General features: G+C 42.6%; 1 protein-coding gene across 2 annotated transcripts in view; it reads left to right on the top strand.

Moving 5' to 3' along the window:
• Window positions 1–1,963: 1,963 nt before the first annotated feature.
• The window catches only part of CAV1 (caveolin 1), a 36,441-nt gene continuing 12,387 nt past the window's right edge, over window positions 1,964–26,017 (top strand). Inside the window, exons 1-2 of one of the 2 annotated variants that reach the window (XM_050785132.1) lie at window positions 1,964–2,266; window positions 3,708–3,872. In XM_050785132.1, coding sequence (XP_050641089.1) covers window positions 2,237–2,266; window positions 3,708–3,872 — 195 coding nt within the window. In that variant the 5' untranslated portion in view covers window positions 1,964–2,236. Of the gene's footprint in view, window positions 2,267–2,370; window positions 2,980–3,707; window positions 3,873–26,017 lie in introns of those variants that run through there. The other variant, XM_050785131.1, reaches the window with a different exon arrangement.

The raw sequence follows: 26,017 nt of genomic DNA, 5'->3' as shown, positions 1-26,017 counted from the left end.
CAAGATGATTGCTTGAGGCCAGGAGTTTGAGACCAGACAGGGTAACAGAGTGAGATCCCGTCTCTACAAAATCTTTTTTTGAAAAATCAGCAGGGTGTGGTGGTGCACTCCTATAGTTTCAGCATTCTATCAGGAAACTGAGGTGGATCACTTGGGCCCAAGAGGTCCAGGCTATAGTGACCTATGAATGCATCACTGCACTCCAGCTTGGGTGACAGAGGACACCCTGTCAGGAAAAAAAAAGAAAGAAAGAAAGAAAGAAAGAAAGAAAGAAAGAAAGAAAGAAAGAAAGAAAGAAAGAAAGAAAGAAAGAAAGAAAGAAAGAAAGAAAGAAAGAAAGAAAGAAACAAAGGAAGAAAAAACAAAGAAAGAAAGAAAGAAAAAGAGAAATCCCAATTATTTGTTTATTCATAAATAAGCTTATTTTTAAACATTCCAATTTTTTTAACTTTTATTTTAGTTTCAAGAGTACATGTGCAGGTTTGTTAAATAGGTAAATTTGTGTCACAGGGATTCGTTGTACAGATTATTTCATCACCCAGCTACAAAGCCTACTCCCCAATAGTTATTCTGCTCCTCTCCCTCCCTGATGCTCCACCCCTCAAGTGGGCCCCAGTGCCTGCTGTTTCCCTCTTTATTTCCATGAGTTCTAATCATTTAGCTCCCACTAATGTGGTATTTGGGAAAACCCAACTTTTGAAAGATCTTTAGTCTGCTAATCATGAATGGCCAACATAATTACAGGCATGCCAACATTTGCAACACTGTGACACTTTCCCTGCCATTCTTAGTTAAAACTGATCTTTTGTTCCAAAAAATTTTGCTACCAACAATAGCCTGTCCTTTATAGTTCTTTTATACTTTTGTGTCTTCTCTCCAACTAGATAATCAACTCTTTCAACATTCCATCCATTTCCCTTTCTCCTCCCTCTTACTCCCAACCCACATTCCCCTCTCTATTTTAATTTTAACCTGTGCCCCTTTAAGTGTACTCCAGCTTTTTTTTTTTTTTAAATAATTTCAAGTGACACTTTGACTTTTGACTGCATATGGAAGCGTAGGTAACATGTCCTTTCCATTTTTGGATAATGAGTTTCCTGATTAATTACAGCTCAAGAGTAAAATGACTGATTACTATTTAATTCATTTTGTGCTTCTTTACAAAAAAGTAAAGAGAGAAGCCCCAAATTCAGGAACAGATAAAATACTTTAATCGCTACCACATTTTTAAAAAGTCTAGTTAATTAGAAAAGTTAAATCTTTCCTCACAGCCAAGCACATTAAAAAAATCTTCTCTGGTAATAAACCTGAAGCTTTAAATAATTCTACAATTATAAATATTTTGTGTGTTTTGCAAATATGGCATAACCTGTTGGCATAAAATTCCATTTTTCCAGAAAATATCGGTAATAAAATTATAGAAAAGTTAAAGATCTTCATTTCTTAATTCGAAGCGTTTGGGAGACATTTCAGAAACGGATGGGAAACGTTAAATTCTGCTTAAGTTTAACGTTAATGCCTGCTTAAGTTTCCATCCACACCGACTAGATGTAAACGAGTGTCACCAAAAGTACACCACAGGCACCCACACAGATTCCTTCCACAAGGGATCCACAAAGTTTAGATGTGAAATGTACCTAAAGGTTCCTAATCATCTTTCATCCCTCCCTCTGTGAAACAGGGAGACAGATGTGTCTTAAGGCAGAGATGGAACGTGGGCGATGGGCGGGGGATGGGGGAGGTGGGAAGGGACGGCTTAGGACAGGGCAGGATTGTGGATTGTTTCTGCCGCCTTGGTTGCCCATACTGGGCATCTCTACAGGCGCGTCGGCTCCCTCCACCCCTGCTGAGATGATGCACTGCGAAAACATTCGCTCTCCCCGGGACGCCTCTTGGTGGTTCAGAGCAGGGAAAATGTTGCCTCAGGTTTAAAATAATCTGCCCAAGCACCCCAGCGCGGGAGAAACGTTCTCACTAGCTCTCTGCTCGCTGCGGGCTCTCCCCGCCCTCTGCTGCCAGAACCTTGGGGATGTGCCTAGACCCGGCGCAGCGCACGTCCGGGCCAACCGCGAGCAGAACAAACCCTTGGCGGGCGGCCAGGAGGCTCCCTCCCAGCCACCGCCCCCCGTCAGCGCCTTTTTTTTCCCCCATACAATACAAGATCTTCCTTCCTCAGTTCCCTTAAATCACAGCCCAGGGAAACCTCCTCAGAGCTTTCATCCAGCCACGGGCCAGCATGTCTGGGGGCAAATACGTAGACTCGGAGGTAGGCATCGGTGGGGGCGCGCCGGCCCGGGCGCGCGGGGAGTGTCCGCTTCTGCTATCTGCCTCTCCAAGTATCCCGATTGCTGCCCTGGCCCCAGCCCTCTCTCTACTTCGGAGCACTCCTCTGGCATTGGCACCGCTGAGGAATGGGCCTGGGCGGGGAGGTGAAGAGAAGCCAGGAATGTTTTATGTTTTCCTAATGGGGAGAGGGCCTAGGGAGCCCCTGAGCTAGGAGAACAAGGAAAAGGGGATTGGGGTCCTGAGACTGGGTCTGTCGGACCCAGGACGCGTTTTCTGGACGGGTCTAGGATGCTCCCTTGTCGCGGGACCCCCGCGGTCCGGCCCTGCCTGCTGGGGGTTCGAAGAGGTGGAGTGCAGGGTGGTGGTGTCATTTACCCGAGTCCTGGGGACAGTCCCCGAGACTCCCCGCCAGGCGTCCAGACCGGCAGGTCGAGGAGGCGGCGCGCAGTGTGTTTGCGCTTTCCAAAGTTCTTGAACCATCTCAAGAACTCCTTCTGCATCTTGGCGTCTGGCAGGGGTGTTCTGAGAGGGGTGGACCTCCCCTCCCCAAACTGCCACCATCACTTCCAACGCCCTCCACGCGCTGGAGCTCTGCCCAGGTGTGGAGACCTCGTTTTACAACACGCAGCTGCCCTTCAGCCACTCGCCCGCAGCCTGGGAGTACTCTGGGGGTGGGTCGTGGGAGCTGCGCAGGTGAGACTGAGTTCTAGGACGTTTAGGGGGTCTGGCACCTGGCTCCGCCAGAAATGGGGACTTTCGGGATTGTGATCATCACGGCGGATTGGGCAGGGAGAGCGGTGGAGGGACAAGAGAGGGCCGAGGCAGGGTGGGGGGCGCGGGCAGGTGCGAGGGGGACGCGGCCAAGAAGCAGCGATAAAGGGAACATTCCGCTGGTCGGGCGGCTGCTGTTGGATCTTAGATAAAGCTGGAAGGGATTACCGGGGCAGGAGTAATAGGGGCCGGGGACTGGAACGCGAAACAGGTGAAGCGCTCGGGCCGAGAGCGGCGCAACTTAGGGAGTCCGGGAGAAGCCTGCGGCTGCCCCCTCGCCGCCGGGGTCCTGCGGGTCCTGCGGGTCCTGCGGGTCCTGCCTGCGGAGCCGGGGCGTGTGCGGGCGGGGGCCTGCGGACCGCGCGGCGGGGCCTGCCCTGACCCCTGGCGGCGGGCGGGGGAGGCAGGCGCGCCCTGCAGAGTACGGAGGGGTGTGGTGTCCTCTGCCAGATCCTCTTAAAAAGCTGGCTGCGCGCAGGCGGTTTCTGTGCACCGAGCCGTAGCTGTCGGAGCGGTTAGTTCGATTTCGAGCTCGAGGTTTCCCCCGCAGCCAGGCTGACTTCTGATTGCTTGTTTTTCTTTTTGCATTTTTCCTCCCACCGCCGTTGCCGCCCTCCCCCTCCTGGCCGTCCGCCCTCCGCCCTCTGCAGGGACATCTCTACACCGTTCCCATCCGGGAACAGGGCAACATCTACAAGCCCAACAACAAGGCCATGGCAGACGAGCTGAGCGAGAAGCAAGTGTACGACGCGCACACCAAGGAGATCGACCTGGTCAACCGCGACCCTAAACACCTCAACGACGACGTGGTCAAGGTAAGCCAAGGCGACCAACAGGGAAGGGCCGGGACAGCTCTCCTCTGGCAGTTAGCCCGTGCATCCTTCTTTAGCATTGCCGTGCATGCACATCCCACCCCGCCCCCTACACATACACACACACACACACACACAAACACACACACACACACAGTTTTGTGGGTTTGATGTGTGGGAGCTTCCGTGGTCGGCAGAAATGTAACATCTCCCTTCCCCCATCTCCCCCCAATAATTAGTTAAGCTGAAATTCAGCTAAAGTGAGTTTTGTAGAAGTTCCTATAACTACCCTTTTATCCTAGCAGATGAACTTATTGACCTCAGCAACAGACGGCCCATACTCCTTGGGACGGTGAGATGGTTCCTATCCATTCCGAGGTTGAAACTCTAGTGACAGGTCCCCGCTGCACGTGGCATTAAGACAGTAAGATAATTGTGTCAGGTCTTGTGCTGAGGATGAGTCAGAATACAACATGGGCATGTTCCCCCAACTAAAACGATGGGAAGTGATTTTCTTAAAAATACTACAGTGGATGGAAATGCCTAGGACTAAAGACAAAGAAAATACGTACTTACTCATATACATATGAAAGTTACTTTAACTATTCTAACAAGTCACTTGTGCACAACTAAGCAAATTTACAAAACTAAAAACAATGTATGCCTCTTGGTTTTTTCTATCTATGGACACCTGCACTTAAATGTGGAAAGCTGCTTCTTTAGTAGCTACCTGGGTCAGCCTGCCCTGAGCTAATGGCACATTCAGGTTGGAGTTCCTTTTCATACTTTCAGGATGTGCTTGGTGAGATTAAAAATAAATGGACTGGGTTATTGGCCAGACTTAGATCTGACTCAGTGGTCAGTTTTAAATTATCATTGTTATTCGATTTTGACCCTTTTAGCCAATCTAGTGGGAGGAATTTATTGTCTAAACACATCTGGATTGGGATATCATGGGCTGGAGCCATCCTTGGCAGAGGGTTTTCTCTGAGAAGTGGAGGGCTAAGGAAAAATCCTGGCTCAGAGATTGGAGTGTGAAGATCTAGTCCTACATAGCCCCCAGCAATCAATGAGGTGGATGAGCAATTTCCACCCACCATGCCTGCTGTCTGATGATGGGAAGAGCTATAGTTCGCAAACTGTTTACATTCATGAATAATATATTTCAAAAGGGGAAACAGTTTAATCTGTAACTGGAAGGGAAAAAAAACTGTCAGAATTGACTCTCTTGGCTTCCTGGAGTAGGAAAAAGGAAAATTGGAGCATTTGCAGCTTTTTTTGACTAGCTGGATTATGGAATATTTAAAAGCAACAGCAACAAAAGTACCTTACAAACTAGAAAATAGAATTGCTAAAAAACTATTTACTAAAAACATTACCTTAAAGGGAGAGGATATTTGTGCTTTCCCCCACCCCCACCCTTCTCATGTAGCTTTGAACAAGAAGGAGAGTTGCCAGGAAAAGAGGCAGATTTCAGAGAGGGCTGGCTTCTCTGGATCCTCCCTGTTGTTCCACTGCACCGTGAGTGAGATTCCCTGGAGCAAGCAAACCTCCCGGGATGAGTCAGAGAGGCCAACAGAGTGGATGTGGGTCTCCACACATAGCATGACTAAGTTGAGAAAGAAAGGCCCCACTGGGAAAAGAGACTTCAACACAGATGGAAAAAAAACATAACAGGCTTGGAGGAAATAGCAGTTTACAAAACAGCATTTCAAAGAGCAAGTGTGGGGATCCTCAAATTAAATAAATTAAAAGAAAAAGCTAGAGCGAGCTCCTGCTAGCCTAAAGAAACCAAATCCTGACTACTTGCTCATAGAACTGTGAGCAAAACAAGACAGTCAAACCAAAAAATCCACCTAGAAAAGAATTTGGCTGTCTCACTCAGATGCCTGGCATAGAGGGGACTTCAGAGAATGCCCTACAGACAGACACCAAAACTACAAATGCAAATTCTGCCCAGAGAGTGCCTGGCCGATGAACAGGAGCCTATCTACATCTTACGGAGACTCCTATTTTATGAATATGTGTCCTCAAGTCCAAGCACAAACAAAATGACAGAAACAGGGATGATTCCCGGTTTCCATGACAGTAAATAATAAATTTCCCTAGATTTTACTCTTGACAACATAGACTTTTTTAATTTTTTCTTTTTATTTTTTTCTTTTTTATTTTTTTGAGATGGAGTCTCACTCTGTCACCCAGGCTGGAGTGCAGTGGCATGATCTTGTATCACTGCAACCTCCACCTCCCAGGTTCAGGCAATTCTGTCTCAGCCTCCTGAGTAGCTGGGACTACAGATGCACACCACCATGCTGGGTTAGTATTTGCATTTTTAGTGGAGACTGGGTTTCACCATGTTGGCCAGGCTGATCTTGAACTCTTTACCTCAAGTGATCCACTGGTCTCAGCCTCCCAAAGTGCTGGGATTACAGGCGTGAACCACTGCGCCTGGCCAACAACGTAGACTTCTTAAAAAAATCACGACAATAATTTTGGGTGCTTCTTAAAAGCACCCAAAGCTTTACTGCTAATGCATGGTAGCTTAAAACTTCACATAATAAGAAAGAAACAGTGGCCAATGGAATCTACTGTTAAAGTTACCCAATGAAGTAAGGAAAACTTAGTCCTGAAAGCAAGGAGCCCTGTGAAAGCTGCTCTGTCCAATATGGTAATCACTAGCCATTTGTGTTTCCATTTAAATTTCAAGTAATTAATATCACATAAAATTTAAAATTCAGTCCCTTAGTCACACTAGCCACACTGTGAGTATGCAACAGGTAAAGCTAGTGGCACAGACATAGAACATTTCCATCAGCACAGAAATCTCTATTGGACAGTGCCAGATTAGGGTGTTCTCTACATTGTAAAAGCATCCCATTGCCACGTTAAAGAAAACAATAACAAAACTCTAGAGAAGAAATGAAACCCTAGTGTAAAGTATGAAGAACAGGATAGTATATCTGCATAGTAACTTTCAGTAGTCCCAGAAAACAGCTGAATTTGCATTTTTCCCTCCCAGGAAACAGCTATTTAGGGAGAGGAAAGAAAACTCATGTGTGGCATGAATTTATATTTCAAGAAGGTGCAGCATTATCACCTAATTTACTAGTAATAATGACATATATTATAGTATACAACCCAGTTCCAATAAAATTCATTTCTCATCTTATTAAAAGCTCGCTGCTCCACATTATGAGACAATTTACCCAAATATAGACATTTACCCAAAAATGTTAAGTAGCTTGTGAATACTTTTTAAAATTTCCTTTAATTAAAGTGGTCACAAACTCAAACCCTTCATTCTCCCTCTGAGATTTCTGTCTCCTTCTTTTGTTCGCATTGTTATTCACATGTTTATTATGTACTTATTTTGATTTTCTACATAAATAAAATAGCTTCAAATCTATAATTCTGATAAAATTAGCCATCAATTAATTTATTTATTAAACCCATGCAATATGCTAGATTAGATGGTTTGCTATGTAATTCCTACAATAAATCCTAGCAATCACAAAGACGATTATAGTTAGTGAGACAACATGCATACAGGTAAAAAGTTTTTATAAAAAAAATACACACATACAGGCAAAATGTAGTAAGTCACTGCTACATGGAAACTGATTGGTCCTTTTTCCCTTTTTTTTTTTTTTTTTTTTTTTTTTTTTTTTTTTGCCTTGACTGCCAGGAAGCAGATTCAAATCTATAGCTGGATTTTAAGTTTCATTAATTCATGTTCCTTATTCTCTCCCACATATGGTTTTGTATTTTCACTTTTCCTTTTAACTGGCATACAGTCTTATGTGGTCCCTACTGTAAGCCTTCTCATCATTTTGGAAATAGACCAAATATAATATATATGATAAGAAATCAAAAGTAAATACAGTAGTGTTGAATATTGCATAACCAAAAGATTTTTAAATAGGGAGTGGTATCAATATGAAGTGTTAGGGAGACCCAGTCATGGAAAGGATAGCAGGGTTGGAGAAGGAGGATGTGCTGCAGATGGTTTAATGGAGAATGCTATGAAGGAGGTACAGTTTGAGTTGGGTCATGGAGGACAGATGGATTGCAAATGGCTGGGGCAGAAGCACAGGAAGGCATTCTAAATGAGCCAGACATGGAGACAAGAATGTCTCCCATAGGGGAGTTTTAGTAGCTCAGTCAGACTGGGATTTGAGATTTCATGTGGCAGAGTGGTAGGTGATAAAGGTGAAAAGACTGATCATAGTAAAACGCGGAGTCTCTAAATACAGCACTCATGATAACTTTGGACATCATCATGTCAGCAGTGGGCAGCCATGAATGAATGCAAGCATCAGTGTGGTATAATGAAGGTGACATTTTTGTAAAATGACTCTGGTGAAGGTACAGAAGGTAATGAAAAGTAGTCAGTCTAGTTGAGCAGAAAAGAGTTCAGATGTAATTGTATCATAGTCCAGACGTGAAATGAGGACAATGCAAAGTGGCATTGGGGATCGAACCATACATGCACAAAATGACAGAATTTTAGAATTGGAAGGGATCATCATGGTTACCAGGCTGGCCTCCAATTCCTCTTTTGTAATATTAATAGAAATTAAGCGCTAACAAGTTTAAAATGTTATCCATCTTTTTACATAGTTACTGCCCAAAATGAATATTTTGAAATGTATCATTAAGGAAGAATAGATAAGATTATGTGATTCAGCATGGAGTATTGTCATGAGAGGAAAAATGTGCTTAGATGATTCTGTTAGCACTGAGACAAATCAGGACATCTGAAAGGAGGTCTTTGTTGAAAAACAGAAATATGCATTCATAACTTGCTTTTCTAAAATTGGAATGTAATGATTCTTAAATATGCACAGACACAAATTTGTCTTTTTTTTTTTTTTTTTTTTTTGAGACGGAGTCTCGCTCTGTCGCCCAGGCTGGAGTGCAGTGGCCGGATCTCAGCTCACTGCAAGCTCCGCCTCCCGGGTTTACGCCATTCTCCTGCCTCAGCCTCCTCAGTAGCTGGGACTACAGGCGCCCGCCACCTCGCCCGGCTAGTTTTTTTGTATTTTTTTAGTAGAGAAGGGGTTTCACCGTGTTAGCCAGGATGGTCTCGATCTCCTGACCTCGTGATCCGCCCGTCTCGGCCTCCCAAAGTGCTGGGATTACAGGCTTGAGCCACCGCGCCCGGCCTACAAATTTGTCTTTAACAGTCAAGAAAATGCAAGCACATGATAATCAGATCAGTTCTGGTATCAATACAATGGCTCAATACCTCCGTGATCCCTTTCAACTAGAAAGCATTCTAGAGCAATTGGTGATTAATATCAGTATAACAGTCACTTATAAAATTATTGTTTATTTGATATACATCTAATCAAAGCATAAGATTTAAAAGATCAGACTCTGTCAAAGCACTTAGCACCACGTTAATATCTTTTTCTGTTCGCATTAGTATTAGTTTTGCTTGTATGTTTGTTTAGGAGATAGCTTCACAAGTTAGTGATTGATATTCTACCATGTATGAAGTCATGCATGGAATTCAGAATCCTCAGCTCATAAAATTGTATTATGATCATCTTCAGTGGGAAATTGTTCTCAGAATACTGAGCAAAGGATGATACTAAAATGGCGGCTATTATTCCTTCTTAAGCATATGAAATGCTTTCAAGTTCAGCCCAAAATTATATACATTTTAAATGCTTACTAAAAGAGTCTTTTCCCTCCTCCATCTATTAACTGCAATCAAAAAACTTTGGTTTTAACTGTATATGATTTCACATTATTTATTAAAATTTAAGGCAAGGTACACCAAGTACCCTTGAATTATGAAAAGCTTCATGATGTGGGACATTCTTTCAATTAATGGCAGGGTTGGCTACACTTTTAAGGGGTTGAAAGTAGGAACAGCTGCAATAGTGAGCAGCATCTGGAAAGTCCAGTAATTTGAAAAACCACCTGTTTATGTATCCTGCCCACTCAAGTCCATAAAATAACAGACACTTCATATTCCAAATGAAACTGCTTTTTAGTTTGCCCTACTTTTAAACATAATTCTCTGTGATGGAATGACCAGAAAGAGCTGGTCCCTAGGAGGACAGGGCTATGTGCACTCACCTGTGAAGTTGGACCTTCCATGACCCCTCCTGGCTGTGAGGAAAGTTCAGGGCTGCTGTCTTCACACAAAGATGGTTTATTCCAAGATACACACACTCTTCTTCCACACCCTGGAGACCTTGCATATTTGTTATCTTCTTTACCATAATCTGAGGCCCTAGAGAAAAACATTTGCAAACTATACTTCTTTTAAAACAACTTTCTAAAAAAGATGCCCTCAGACCCTAGAAGTTATGCCTAACACATAGATGCTCAGAGGCAACCGGTGGTAGTGAAAGAGGATTGTGCCAAAATTAGAAAAAATATATTTGCAACTTTTGTAACTTTCTTCTCTAAAACTTGAATGTGGTGATTCTAAAGTAGAGACTGATACAAAATTATTTTTTTTTAGCAGTCGACAAAAGGCATGCATGAAGTAATCAGATCAGGTGTGGTTTCAGCATAATGGCCTAATGCTTTCATGATCTCTTTCAACTAGAAAGCATTCTAGTCCCACTGGACACCAAGGAGGAAGAAGGGATCGAAGATATTAGGCCCACAGATTTATCTTCCTCAGTAGTCCCCGAGATTTGAGCTTATACATAGGGAGCAAAATTGTTTGTCTAAAAGCAGTTAATCAATGCCCCAAAAAAGGCCGGGTGCAGTGACTCACTCGTGTAATCCCAGCACTTTGGGAGGCCAAGATGGGTGGATCATGAGGTTAGGAGATCGAGATCATCCTGGCCGACATGGTGAAACCCCTTCTCTACTGAAAATACAAAAATTAGTTGGGTGTGGTAGCATGTGTTTGCAATCCCAGCTACTTGGGAGGCTGAGGCAGGAGAATGGCTTGAACCTGGGAGGCCGAGAGTACAGTGAGCCGAGATCGGCCACTGCACTCTAGCCTGGCGACAGAGCGAGATTCTGTCTCAAAAAATAAAATAAAATAAAATGAATGCCCCAAAAATATTTTGGGCAAACTATTTTGTGTTTCTTTGCTTTATTCATTTATTTATTTATTTATTTATTTATTTATTTCGAGACAAAATCTTGCTCTGTTGCCCAGGCTGGAGTGCAATGGCACAATCACAGTTCACTGTAGCCTCAACCTCCTGGGCTCAAGCAACTCCTGAGTAACTGGGACCACAGGGATGTGCCACAATTCCCGGCTAATTGTTTTAGCCAGGATATAAATGCTGCTCACATAGAGTTTGTAGCTATCTCCTTGACTTTCTTTATGCAGATTCTTTCACAAACTTTTGCTGGGTTCCTTTACCAAATTCTACTGTCTGTTAAAATCTTATATCTTTATATCTTTGGTCAAAACAGCACCTCATTTATAAATCTTCAAATTGTTTCTGGAAAAATAAACAAGGCAAAATAGGAACATATATTTTTAGGCAATTTGCTTCTGTTTTGGTCTCATAAAAAATTGTAATTAAATTGTAGAAAATTCTTCAATTCCTCTCTAATATCCTCTCCTCACATATTGGCTCTCAACTTCTAATCCTCCTATTGAAACACTGATTGGGAGGCCAAGGCAGGTGGATCACCTAAGGTCAGGAGTTTGAGACTAGCCTGGCCAACATGGTGAAACCCTGTCTCTACTAAAAATACAAAAGATTAGTCGGGCATGGTGGCATGCACCTGTAGTCCCAGCTACTTTGGTGACTGAGGCACAAGAATTGCTTGAACCCGGGAGGCAGAAGTTACAGTGTGCCAAGATCATGCCACTGCACTCCCGCCTGGGCAATAGAGTGAGACTCCATCACAAAAAAGTAAAACTAAAAATTGAAATTTGCAGCCTTTTTAAAACCCCATAGCCTCTTGATAAACCCGAAAGAACTATCAAATTTGACTAGGTGCCAAAATAATCAGATGAATGTTTACAAATACAGATTCTTGGACCCACCATATATATTATATTTGAATATCTAGAGGTGGAGCCTGAGTGTCTGTATTTTTCAGAGTTTCAAATGATCATTCTTCAAATGATTACACTGTGAACTCAGATTTAAAAATGACTGTACCCAAGGTTGGCTTAAAGATATACACCCTGGTTGATTCTACCTGAAGAGAGCAAATAAGATACACAGCAAAGTTGTAGATGTTTTCCCTGCCAGTAGAATACTTGCAGGTTAGGCCATTTAAAACCCTGCCAGAGAGTTTTGAAACACCACGGAGGGCTCCCAAATCAACTTGCTCAATGGTTCTCCATCCCTTCAGGCTACTTGGGCTTAAAGCCAACTGCAAGCTTAGAGCCTCCGGGTGACCTAGGAATGGGGTGACCATGTGTTCTAGGTTGTCTCATACAGACTATCCAGCACTACTCAGCCCCAAGTAATAGCATCCAGGCATGCTCAGAAATGTCCCATTTGGAAAAAAAAAACAATATTGTCACAAATGAATTGGCAATGGCCTGTCTCTGATTCCTATACCTGGAATCTACTGGAAGTCCCTATTCACACTATTTTCTAGCAGACTAGGCAAAATTTCTACATTCCAGGCATGTCAGGCCTTTCCCTGACTCCTTTCTCTAATGTCACCCATCTGCTGCCTTTTATCACACCCGTCAAACTGCACCCTAACTTAAAAGAGGATCCCTTATGTTCCAATCTACTCAACCCTCAGACCTTTCTTTCTCTGAAACACAGGTTTAATGAAACTGACATCCTTCCATCACATATTTTCTCAGCTACTCAGTAAAAGATGTAAATGTTTAAAATAGTTTAAACTATTTTTCAGTTAGTCCAGGAAACATAAAGTGGCATGCTTGCACATAAACCATTGTTTAGGGTGGGGGAAGTGTTTTTAATTTTGCCTTGAAGGAAATCTGCATGATCCACAGGCTATGCAACTACCAAGGGAATTAGTTGATAGAACAGAATTACACCTGCACAGAATACAAATTTCCTGCCTTTCATGGGAACTATGTTGGTGTTTCAGATATGAAATACATCTTGTTTTCTTTATTGAACCTTGAGAAGATGTCTCTTTTTGGTCATTATTTCATGGCAGGGGAAGCACATATTCCTAAAAACACAACTGAGTTTCCCTTTAACCATCATTAGTTGTGCTGGCCATTAAGAACCAGAAGATTTTACTTTCAAAGAGACTTAAGTTTTGATGTTATACATATGTGCTTAATATTCTATCTCATAGCAATTTAAAGGTGATGTTTTAAAAAGCTACATTCAATTTATAAACTTCTCCTGATCCCAGCAAGGATGTTGTGATGACTCTATGTGAAAAGGTAAGTAGTGTCTAGATATGGCAGTGGGTCATCTCATGCATGGTGCAGATGTCAAACACAACTACATTTTCTTATTTGCAATGACTAATGAAAAGAAGCCGAGCCCAAGCAGTGACAAAGGAGGAGATTGGGGGACAAAAAGCAAAGGAAAAGAAAATAACATGAGCACCCTTCTCCCCGTCCTGCCACCTGCTTCATGCTGGACTGGGCCGTGATATCTCATATCCCAGCTCCACAACTCCCAACAACCATTTCTGTGCATGGTGCTTCCATGTGTGATGACCCAATCAGGCTCAGACATGGACTGGGTAGTTAAATTATAGCCCTTGTCCCCAAAGAGTTTAGGGCTTAGTGGGGAAACAGACCTGTAAACAAACCTGAGTGAGGTCATGTAACCAAAGGACAGGCCACAGTCAAGCACAAAGAAGAGAGTTCTCAGAGGTCTCCAAAGCCGAATGTATGTTCACCAGGAACAGGGTCCCAGCAGAGGGAGCTGCAGGAGCAACCAGAGCCTTGAGGGGTCCTGGCCTGTTCTGGGCACCAGCAGTGGATCAGTGTGGCCAGAGCCAGGGATAGTAGCAGAAGCCAGATCAGCAGGGCCTTCCTTGTCCAGCAAAGGCATTTGTCTCTTTGTAGGCCACAGTGACCCACAGATGGCTTTTTAGGCCAGAAAAAAAGGCCATTAAAAAGGGAGTCATGTCTCTTGTTGGTCATTATTTCATGGCAGGGGAAGTACATATTCCTAAAGACACAACCATTTCCTCTTAATCATCATTAGCTGTGCTGGCAATTAAAAAACCAAAAGACTTAAATAAGTCTAAAAGTCTTACTTTCAAGAAGACTTAAATAACTTTTGAGGGTGTGTGTATGTGCTTAATATTCTGTCTCACAGCAATTTAAAAGCGAAGTTTTGAAAAGCTGCATTCTGCATTCAGCAGAACCATATCTGATGAGATAGTCCCTTTAAAGGGCTGTCGGTGCAATGGGGCAAACAAGGGGGGTTGTGCAAGTGGGAGTGAGACAGGAGATGGGGTGCTTCTTCCAGCACTTCCTATAGGCTGACTGGGTGACAAAGATCATTTTACTGACAGCTTCAATGGCCCCATGAGATGGGTACTATTATTATCACCATCATATTCCTTTTGTAGGTAAGGAAACTCAGGCTCAGCAGATTGCCAGAATAACACAGGCAGGAAGTGGTAGAGTTAGGGTTTGAACCCAGGTAGTGAAACTCCAAAGCCCGGATTCTTAACCACTGTCCTCCAGTGCCTCTCTGTAATAAGTCATGATCCCAGAAGCCATTGGTGTGGCCACAGTATGGAAAGAGATGACGGTGTCCTCACACTAGGTGAGCAGCTTATGGCGATTCCAGACATGATCTCCATTGGGAGTAACAGGTCTGAGGTTCTAGGATCAGACCCTCGATCTTGGCAGGTGGTTTGAGGAAGGAGAAGGACCAATGTAAAACCCCAGGCTTCAAGGAATGTGGATGCTGGGCAGGAAGGATTAAGCCCCAAAGACCAGAAATGGGGTACAAAGGGCAGGCGTGGCCAGAGTAGAACTTCCAGTGACTAGAAATAGAACCAGACACATTGCAGTGCGGGCTAAGGTTGAATCACTTAAGTCTTTAAAGTGCCCCTGATCACCCAAGTTGGCCAGAGCCCCTGGGGTAGGCTGATCCTGTCTGGATATACGGGGAGGGGTAAGCACCAGGAAAGGAAGCAGGTCCTGACAGGTACTTTGCACTAAACAGCTCCTTTTAAGGTTCTCAATTTGCCCATTCAATTTCTACAGACATTTGTGGGACCACACCAATACATTGTAAAAGCAGGAAACAATTGAGAAAAACCTGAGTTTTATGTTGGTAGGAGAAATGCCTATGGAATATGGCAAATCGTTTCTCTGAGACTTCCTCCCTAGTAATTACATATTTGTTCTCAAAAACAAATGCCAGAAGGAAGAAACAGATTTAATAGTGCATTTTACAAGGCACCATTAGTCTCTAAGAAGAACAATTAAAATGTCTCAGCCACTTTGGGAGGCCGAGACGGGCGGATCACGAGGTCAGGAGATCGAGACCATCCTGGCTAACACGGTGAAACTACGTCTCTACTAAAAAATACAAAAAAAAAAAACTAGCCAGGCGAGGTGGCGGGCGCCTGTAGTCCCAGCTACTGGGGAGGCTGAGGCAGGAGAATTGCTTGAACCCGGGAGGCGGAGCTTGCAGTGAGCCGAGATTCGGCCACGGCACTCCAGCCTGGGCGATAGAGCAAGACTCCATCTCAAAAAAAAAAAAAAAAAAAAAAAAAAAAGTCTCAGCAATCATGGTTCACTGTGTATCTTTTCTATCTTCTTAGAAGTAATAATATGGCTGGAAATGGGCATACCAAAATATGTCAAGAAAGTGGAATTGCATTCATTAGATTTCACCACTAATTATTTTGGTTAGCTTTACAGTTCTCTCTTCCTTGCTTGTTCTTGAGAATGAGGCTTTTTAGTAGGAAGAGAAATTATCTAAAACAGTTAATAACCACAAATTCACCAAACTATTTTGGGTAAGTCCCTCTATTTCTTTAGGTCTAAAGCTAGGAATAAGAGTCATTCTCATATAATGTACTGTCCCAGAAAGGGCATTGTATTAGTCTGTTTTCACTCTGCGGATAAAGACATACCTGGGACTGGGTGATTTATTTTAAAAAAGAGGTTTAATGGACTCACAGTTCCACATGCCTGGGGAGGCTTCACAATCATGGTGGAAGGTGAAAGGCACATCTTATATGGTGGCAGGCAAGAGAGAATTGAGAACCAAGCAAAAGGGGCGAAACCCCTTATAAAAGCATCAGATTTCATGGGACCTATTCACTACCACAAGAACAGTATGGGGGAAACCGCCCCCATGATTCAGTCATCTCCCACAAAATGGGAAAATTATGGGAACTACAATTCAAGATGAGATTTGGGTGGGGACACAGCCAAACCGTATCAGGCATTCAACCAATATTTGGGAAGCACCAGCCCTGCACCAGGCACGGAGCACGTTGTGAGTCCTGCCACACCACAGCCTGCCTGACAGACCTCACTCATCCGCTGGAGCTTTCCTCTGACATCTGGGCCTTCTCAGAATCAGCCATCTCTTCTCCTTGCCCCCACCATCCTTTGTTTTTATCTCTGCTGTAGCATTCATCAAAGCCTTCCAACCATTCTGCTTCACTGTTCCTCAGTGTCCTCTCTCCTCTCCCTTCCTTCTCTCCACGCTTTGTGCCTGTGTCCTTCAAAGCAGAGCAATGGCACCCTCACCTCTGTAGCTGCCCAGTGCCCCCATGCAGAGTCAGACGTCAGAAAATAGATGCCGAATTCAGTTGCCACTCTGAAATTCTTTTTAAAGTAAGTTAATGTGTGTTTTGAATGAAAAGACACAGTAGGATTACATAATTGAGTGTCTTTCTTCCTTTGCCACTTTTGTCCCTATTAGCTGTATTTGAAAACCTTGTTGGAAAAAAAAAAAAATTCAAGAACTTAATAAATAAATTCAAAAACATTTAGTCTGTTTACTTAGGTAAAGAGAAAATGAATTCTAATATGTGTATATATTTAAAATATTTGTTATTTAGAGTTTTTTTAAATCTCCAGGTTTAGGAGGACACAAATACATCTCTCCTAAACCTTCCAGTAAGCAAGCTGTGGCATCCAGATGATCTCCTGGGGTCATGGAGGATCAGACTAATCTCCTAGGTGTCTGGCAGACAGGACAGGGAAATTCCCAGAATGCCAAAATATACCATCAGCTGCTGTTTGGCATTGTCCTTAAGAGTGTGTAGGCTGGGGGCCTGGGTCTCTGGCCACAGGAGAACTCCCCTGGCAAGGGAGGGGTGAAAGGATTGCCTGTTGAATCCCCCATCTATCCCCACACTATGGAAAGATTGAGAGGAATGACTAGATCAGGGAATGGCCCGAAAGAAAAATCCAAAACCTCCCATCCCTGGATGAAGCCACAGGTTTGAGAAACCCAAGCCTCTGCTTCCTTCTCTTTGGCTTTACTACTTCTACATTCAAGTACACAGAGCTCTGAGATTTTGTGTGCTGGGAGGTGATAACTGTTAGCCCACTATTCCAATAGCACAGAAATTTCTCTTTGCCTCAGAAGTGGTTTCTCATAGATCTCAGATCTCTTTTCAGGAAAAAGATAAAAAAAAAACAACAACAATAACAACACATTAATGACTCTGAAAGAGTCAGACACCATTAATTCCATTATTGGTGTCTGTGCCAAGTGAAATGAACATCAGCTCTTTTCCCAGATATGTTTCCTTCTTTTGTCTCCTATAATAAAAGATGATTTTACTGTAATAATATAAGACTCTTCAATTTGACCCCAAATAGCCTTCCTATCAACTGGCTAAGTATAAAATACCAGGATCGTTATTCAGTTGAGAATAGATATAACTAGGAAGTAGCCATCAAAAAAGAGTGATGAAATGCATTGTGGATTTGGGATGTAACTTGGTATCTAACATACAGCCAGAACCACAGTCATAGCACACTTAATATTTTATCAGAAACTTGCGTGAACAAGCTAAGAGGACTCTCAACTTAAAAATGACACCAATTAAAATGACCTTGTTAACATTTATGATAAAAATAATAGCAAAGTGACTTAGACAAATTACAATAGCCCATAAAAATAAGATAAAGTTCAATACAAAGTAAGATGATGTTAAAAGACTTGAAATAAAACAGATATATTAAGTAGGCAACAAATAGGTAAGCATATAAAAATAAGAAGAGACCAGAATAGAGTTGTCATTTTGGTGGGAGCCTGTGATGTGGAAAACCAAGGTGCCTGGTGAGTATAATGGATATGGAAACTCCCCTTGTAATAATTCCACAGCCCCAAGGGGCCAAGGTCTCCAGGCTGAGTCACTGTTATAAACACACCCATAGGTGAATCCACATGCCATAGCTCCTTGAGTAAGTGGTGACTCAAATTAGGTCTGAAAAATAAGCATATAAATAATTATAATAATAATTTAAAAGAAGCACAGTGAAATATTTAAAGTCGTGTCACATACAAGATTCTCTACGTCATCTGCTATTGGTCAGACTCATTCAGAATAGGTTCCTGCTTTGATCTTAAGAGGGAGGTAGAGATTCTGGAGAAGCCCTAGGAAAGAGCAAAAGGAATAAGGAGCCAAGAAGAAACCCCAGGTAAGGCTCAGGAGGGACTGTTTCGTGTAGGTGATTTATTGGAAGGGTTAGAAGGAAACATGGAATGACAATTATCTTTGGTTATTGTCAGGTTAGTATGAGACTTACAAGAAAAGCACTGCTCAGACGCAATCACCATTCAAGATAAGAAATAAGAGGGAAGGCTAGCACACTTAGCTTTTTATTCAGAAAAGTGTTACGTAGGCTGAGCATGGAGGCTTACTCCTATAATCCCAGCACTTTGGGAGGCCAAGGCAGATAGATGGCTTGAGCCCAGAAGCTTGAGACCAGCCTGGACAACATGATGAAACCTCATCTCTACAAAAAATACAAAGATTAGCCGGGCATGATGGCATGCACCTGTAGTCCCAGCTACTTGGGGGGTTGAGAGGTGGGAAGATTGCTTGAGCCCAGGAAGTCGAGGCTGCAGTGAGCCATGATTGTGCCACTGCATGCCAGCCTGGGCAACAGAGTGAGACGCTGCCTCAAAAAAAAAAAAAAAAAGGAAAAGAAAAGAAAAAAAAGTGTTAGGTGACATGAGAGAACTTCCAAGTAATAAGAGTGGCTAATCCCAGGAATGTGTCACCAGAGGTTATTTTGTAATGGTCATGTGTTAAATTCTTTGTCTATATAACTTCTCAAATCCTTCTGCCTCTACCATTATAGTGTGGTGCAAAACAGCCTTCACACACCTCATAGTTAAACATAGACATACACATGAACACTTTCCCTTATGCCAGCAGGATACCTCGTTTGTTTAGGGGCAAAGAGGAATTGATGTGGCATTGTTTCAATCAGTGGCTGAAAATGCAAGTGGTAAACATTGAAAAATAGAACACTGCAAAATGCATGCATTGTATATACCAAAAGGTCAGCATGAAGCATTATCTGTATGGCAAGCCTGCCCATCCACTCCCTCCTACACATTGCATATTCACACAGTTTTGCAGCTTGTATAAACCCCTATTGTGATAGAAACTCAGGAAAGAGTGTGGCCTCTGCAAAAGCTGGCTGTTCTGTGAATTTAGGCCAGTGGTTCTTCACCCTGGCTGCAAATCATCTGCAGAACATTTAAAAACACTGTTTTAAACACCCTAGTTCTAGAAATTCTGATTTAATTGGTCTATGGTGGGGCCCAGAATTCTGTATTCTTTTCTTAAGGTTCTCAGGTGCTGCTAATGTATAGTGAGAATTGGGTCTGGTTTAGACTCTCAGAATGTTTTAATAATAAAACACTCTATCATGACAAGACTTTCAGGACCTTCAGGGCCACAGTGGGGTAGTTGTCATTTCACTAGGTCCTCATTTGGGGAGGTCCTTGGCATTTTTATTGGAATATAATATTTGTCACTCAAATTTCTATTACAAAAAAATTCTTTCTTGCACACTGCTTTAGCAACTGCATGAGATATGCTTTGTATATAGCACAAATCTCATATCACTTATGTAATCCAGCTCTGTGGTTCCTTCCTTTCCTTTGCCTGTTTATTTTTAATTCTTCCTAAGAGGAAGCTTAGCCAGTTAGAACACCAGAGTATCATCCCCTTCCCCCTTTTCCCACCTGAGTTCATGGCTTAGACATACTAGGAATGAAGCTGACAACATGCACTAGTTTTTTTCCAAATCATGCAGCGAAATTCCCAAAGTGCCAGTGACCTCAGAGATCTTCCCAGGGCCCAGGGACAGGCAGACATCATTCTTTCTCCAGCTCCTGGCACAGAAAAGAGACCTTAAGTTACTGAGAAGATACTGGTCACTCCTCAGAGCAGACAAGGAAACTGAGCCTCAGAATAAAGGACTGAATTCCAGTCCTTTCTTGAACATGGACCTCCAGGGTTATATTGGGCCTTGGAAAAGGCACTTACACTCTGGACAGCAGTTTCTTCAAATCAAGAGGTAGAAGCAGACAGTGTGTAAGTTGCCTTTATTTATAAAATTCTGCGATTCCAGTTGACCAGTATTCATACAAGAGTCAAAGCCTGTAAGAGTGCAGAAAGCCCACGCAAAGAGACAGTGGAAAACCTCTCATCAGTAGTATTTTTATTACCCTCTTCCTAGGTTTTACCAGTTGGCATCCTCACTGTTGTTATTCAGACTGTGGTATTAATTAAATCATCTTTGAAATACTGAGCTATCAACCGATGGCGTGCTGAATGCAAATGGACCACAAATAAATATTTGGTACTGAAGAAGATCAAGAGCTGGAGTTCATTTCCCGTTCTGATCTGGGCTCAGAGCTCTGTGGTCTTCCCTCTATCATCCTTGCTGCAAAATTGTTTGTATGTGTTCTAAGATGGATCAGAAAATCATTTCCAAAGTGGGCTACAAACTTTCAGGTTTTTGTTTTTTAAGTTTTCTGGGTTTGTTTGTTTGTTTTTGTTTGTTTTTGCAACCAGCCAATTCATCTTAGTTCACATGACAGAGAAGTGCATAATTACTTGCAACTTTAGTTAGAGCAGTGGTCTTAAGAAGATCTAGCTAAATAAAAAGTGCTCAGACTTTCTGAGTGCTGACAGTTGTCAGATTCACCTAGTTCTCATGGCCCCATTTCTACAGTTTTTGTTGTTGTTGTTGTTTTTGACAGCCCATCTGTGAGCAATCGGATCAGATGACTAAGAGCTACAGGGCAGAAACTCTATTACTTACAGTCAAATTTTCCTATTACTCAGCTGTAAAGAGTTTGTTTCTCTCTGACCCATATAAATGTTAGAATTTAGGCCCCTGCATGATTTTAATTCCATCACTTAACACCCCAGCCATATGATTCTGAAGATAAACATGAAGGCATTTGAATTCCAGACCACCTAAACCTTCTTAAGGAAATCATCATCTCCATGGGTAGAGCTATGCCATAACTTGTAGGTTTTAACTCAGATTTCATGATAAGCAAAAACTGAATTAATTTGTCTTCCATTTGGTTCACCTTTTTACCAAAATTATGCCTGGATTAGAATAAATAAATTCAATCAGTGAAAGCAATTACTAATTCTTACGCCAGATAATAACACATTCAGAATTCTCCTTTCCCTGGGAGATTTTATCAGGTTCATGTTCTTGCAAACAGGAGAAAGAGAAAAATATAACTTACTAAATAGCAGTATTCACTAATTCATTCATTTATTCAACAGATATCAATTTAGTACCTACTACGTTCCGGGGAGCTTAGAGTCTAGTATCAGAAATAATAACCACACACACAGATACACACACACTCCATTAAATAAGGACGTGATAGGCTAGATGAAAAAATAAAATAAAATAAAGTAAAAGGTCCAGGTAAGAAAAGTAGGAGGGGGCTAGAAAGAAGTCATTGAAGAAGAAAACATTTAGGTTAAAACATTATGAAGAACTCAAAGTGAGCCAAGTGCAGAGTGCTGAAGGAGTGCTCCAGGCAAAATCAACAGCAAATGGGGAGTCCTTGATGTAGAAAAGGGTTTGGGGAATTGTTCTGCGAGATATACTCAAGATTCCAGTCTGAATTCTAGGGGTTAGTGATTTAGAGAGGCAAGTACGAAAATGACTTCCTCTATTACGTTAAAAGTAAGACAGTGCACCACACCCCTCCTTGGTAATGATTCCTGAGTGAGCCTGAGAAGCCAGAGGCGGTCTCTATTTTATCGGTCAGTTACCCATGGCCAGCTCATTGACCTTGTCCTGGTCCTGTTTCCTCATTTCACTTACTCTATCCTCAAAACGTAGATGCTTCATAAATATTGGGTAAATGAATGAATGAACTCACAAAGTCACAGTACAGCAAGCCAAAAGTGCCTGCAATAAATAAACAAGCATTCTAGGCTAGAAATATTTCTCAACTTCAAGTTGTATCTTATTACATTGTATTCTGATTTTCTAGAGCAGTATATCTCAATCAAGGGAAAGTTTTTCTTCCCTTCCAGGGGATATTTGGCATTGTCTGGAGATAGTTTTCGTTGTCAGAATTTGGGGGATGCTTCTGGCTCTACTTGGGTAGAGAAACAGGGATGCTTATAATCATCCTACAGTGCACAGGTCAGTACCCCCACCCACACTCCAGTATCGAAGAATCATTGGACCCAAAATGTTAATGGTGTCCAGGTAGAAAAACCCTGTTGTAGAGGTTGGGGACTGCATCTTGACAGCCACATTATACAGCGTATCGAACAATTCTGTATAATGAGCTGTGATTATCCTTGCCTAGACTTTGCAAGAACCCTAGTGTATATCTTTTTCCTCACTTGCCAAGCAATGTTCAAACCTGCAGAGATTTATTTCATTCATTTTCTGTGTGTTTAGTAAACGAACTAGAAGCACTGGAGGAAAAAATATTCCAGCAATGAGGTAAGATGAAAGCTATTAGTAACCCTAGTTTGACTTAACTGAATAGTAGGAAACAACCTCCGCCATGAGGAAGTGTATTGTAGAAACTGAAAAGATGCTAATGGTGTTTAAAAAGCTCTAGTTCAAACAAATGTGCACGCAGACCAATGGATAGCCTGAAAATGATGAAGACATTTCCGTTTCTTGTGTCTTTGATAGAAAAGAAAGAGCTTTTATTTTCTTTCGTGTGGTAATCATTCAGATTTGTCCCATGACACCCCCAGAAGGTTGAAGAATAACAAACTCCCAAGTGTAAACACAGAATTTAGCAAGGAAACCAGGCTTCTGGATGAATCCCTGTAATTGCATGTTTGGATAAAATAAGATTTTCATACATTAAACAAGGTAGGATTTTTCTATCTGGGACAGAACTTTCAACACTTGGAGGGGTTGTGGTTCTTTCTCCTCAAAGATGGCAAACACTGAGTTGTCCCTCCTCTCTGTTCAAGTTCACTAACTAATCACCCAGTATCCATGCTATCGCTGGCCCTTCTGTGGCCTATTTTTATACTGTTCGCTGTTCAATGTCACTTGTTTGGTAACACTCAACATCAACAAGTGCTACCAAATTGACACCAGAGGACAAAAAAGAATCAAGATCTGTAGAGCCTGCTTTATACTGAGCCAGCTGCCACTAGATGTTTTTTGTGGTAATGAACACGTGAGGCCATGTGGATGCAAGCGATGGCTCCGGGTTCCCTCAGACTGCTCACAGACAGCTGGTCTGCAGTGCAGTTTTAGGTTCCCACGTGGGAACCCCATAAAAAACAATATGCCAGAAATCCCAAATCCTATCCCTGAGGATCATTTTGGTGACTTCTAAGGGAATGTGTGTGCATTTTTTAGGGCTTCCCTAACAAAGCATTACAAACTGGATGGCCTATAGCTATAGAAATTTCTTGGGGACAAATTTCATGATTCTGGAAGCTAGAGGTCCAAAATCAAGGTGTCAGCAAGGCCATGCTTTTCCTGAAGACTAGAGGGAAGGCCTTCCTTGTCTTTCCTAGGTTCTGGTGGTTTGCTGGCAATCTTTGGCATTCTGTGGATTGCAGCTACATAACTCCACTCTGCCTCCATCGTTAATGGCCTTCTGCCTGTGTGTTTGCATATGGCCATCTTCGTATAAGGACGCCAGTCATATTTGATGAGGGGTCCACCCTACTCCAGTATGACCTCATCTTCACTAACTACATCTGCAATGACCCTATATCCAAATAAAGTCACATCCTGAGTGTCTGGGGATTAGTATTTCAACAGAACTTGTCAAAAGGGACATAATTCAATGCATAACAGGATATGAACTAGAAACGGGTATCTTTGTTATCAGTGTAGGAAGATTTAGCTTAAATTTTCAAAGTAATACAAACCCCAGGAAAACTCATACTCCCTCCTAAGAAGAGCAAAAGATGGAGAAACCCGATGGTTGCCTTCAAACAAAAGGAAAGGAGGAATAAGATGAAAAGGAATTAATCCAAAGCAAAGAGAGTGGCTTATGTGGAATGTCAGGGCAACTTTCTCTGACACATCTGTGCACTCATCAGCTGGGGCATCATCTCCCTGGGGTACATTGGGTCACTGTGTGCCTCATGGTAATAAACTCCAGAAGCCTCATTGACTCGCTAGAGATGAACTCATCCTTCTTGCTTGCTTAATGGCAGAATACAAAATGAGCAGTCACTGACATGGAACGATTTCAGGAATGCCAAAAGGTTCTCCTTTTCCAAAATATCTTTTCCATCTTCCCAATACTGTTACTGACGTCCCTGAAACCTCTCCACTTCTGGTTGAGGCACCTGGGCCAGAGCACCTGATGTAGCTCCTGATGTAGCAGGCACTGCCCTAAATGTTTTGCATAAATTAACTCATGCCCAGACAACAACCCTAAGATGTAGGTACTATCATACCACATCTTACAGATAAGAAACTTAGGCACAAAGAGGTTTAGTAGTTTAGATGAGATAACCCTGAGGAGCAGAGATTCGAGCCCAGCCTCCATGCTATTAACCAGGACATCATATTGCCTTTTATACCTGCTCTTCAAAAGCAACACAGTAATGGATTATCACACTCACTCACATCTGAGTGTCACATTTTTCAGATCCGCTCCCCTAGCAGAGAATGAAGCCTAAGCCATCTTTGTTTCTCAAATTGTCCCCCTCAGACCAGCTGCATCAAAATGAGGGGTTGAGGTATAATTGCCTGGACCCTGCCCTCGGAGCACTGATTCATAATCTCAAGGCCCAAGAGTCTGCATTTTAATAAGCATCCCCAGAAATTTCTTAAGTATGCTAATGTATGGGAACCGCTGACACTAACGGAATGGAGTAAGGGGAACGTACAATGTTATAGTAAACAGGAAAGGTCATAAAGACATGACAACACAGTGAGGATCCTGGTACCCAATGGTCAGTCAAATGCCCAGGGGCCCTGGCCAGAAGAGAATTAGGTTGCTGAGGAGTAAGAGTGATGCTGAATGTGGAGGCCTGAGAGCAGAAGGAAGCCAGCCAGCTACATCCTCTTGCTTGGATCACACACCCTTTCCTTGGTGGAAATGGTCACTTGCAGAGGGAGGCGAGGCATGTTTTACAGTTTGGACGGCAAGTATGGATGTAGACAATAAAAAGCAACCAGAGTGCATGGGTTCAGAAATCCCCATGTGCTTCTGTTTGAATGAGAGGCTTACATAAACAGAACAAGGAGTTTGGGGTGGGGTTAAGGAGAATGGTGTGATAGAGGGAGAGCGAATGAGGAACTGAGAGAGCAAAATCCTAGTTTAGTTCAATCACCGATTACAACCTCCCTGAGGCTCAGTCTCCTAATCTGTAAAATGGGGGAAATCATACCTGTCTTGTAGGTCCTCACACACAGGGCATGATGTGAATCCACTGAGGCATACAGCACTGTGTAACATGAGTTATTGCTATTCCAAGGTCCGTAAAAGGCTCTTGCCTTGGAATATATCTGCCACACCAATGCCTGCAGTCCATTAACGACACATAAAGGACACTGGAGATAATGCTGTCCCTTGTTCTATGCATCCTTCCCACCCACGCCAGAAAAGAAAACACAGTCACCTGAAGTCATTCTAAAGTACGTGTTATGTATATGCTTCTTTTCCTGTACAAACACATATACACAGACACGCACATACACAGACGTGCACATACACAGACACGCACATACACAGACGTGCACGTACACAGACACGCACACACACATGGGAAAACATGAGGAAGAGTGGAGACAAGAGGCACCAAAGGAGGGC

The sequence above is a fragment of the Macaca thibetana genome, chromosome 3 (genome assembly GCF_024542745.1).
Source record: "Macaca thibetana thibetana isolate TM-01 chromosome 3, ASM2454274v1, whole genome shotgun sequence".
Taxonomy (NCBI): domain Eukaryota; kingdom Metazoa; phylum Chordata; class Mammalia; order Primates; family Cercopithecidae; genus Macaca; species Macaca thibetana.
Note: the sequence above shows the minus strand (reverse complement) of the source record. Positions and strands in the feature narration are given on the sequence as shown.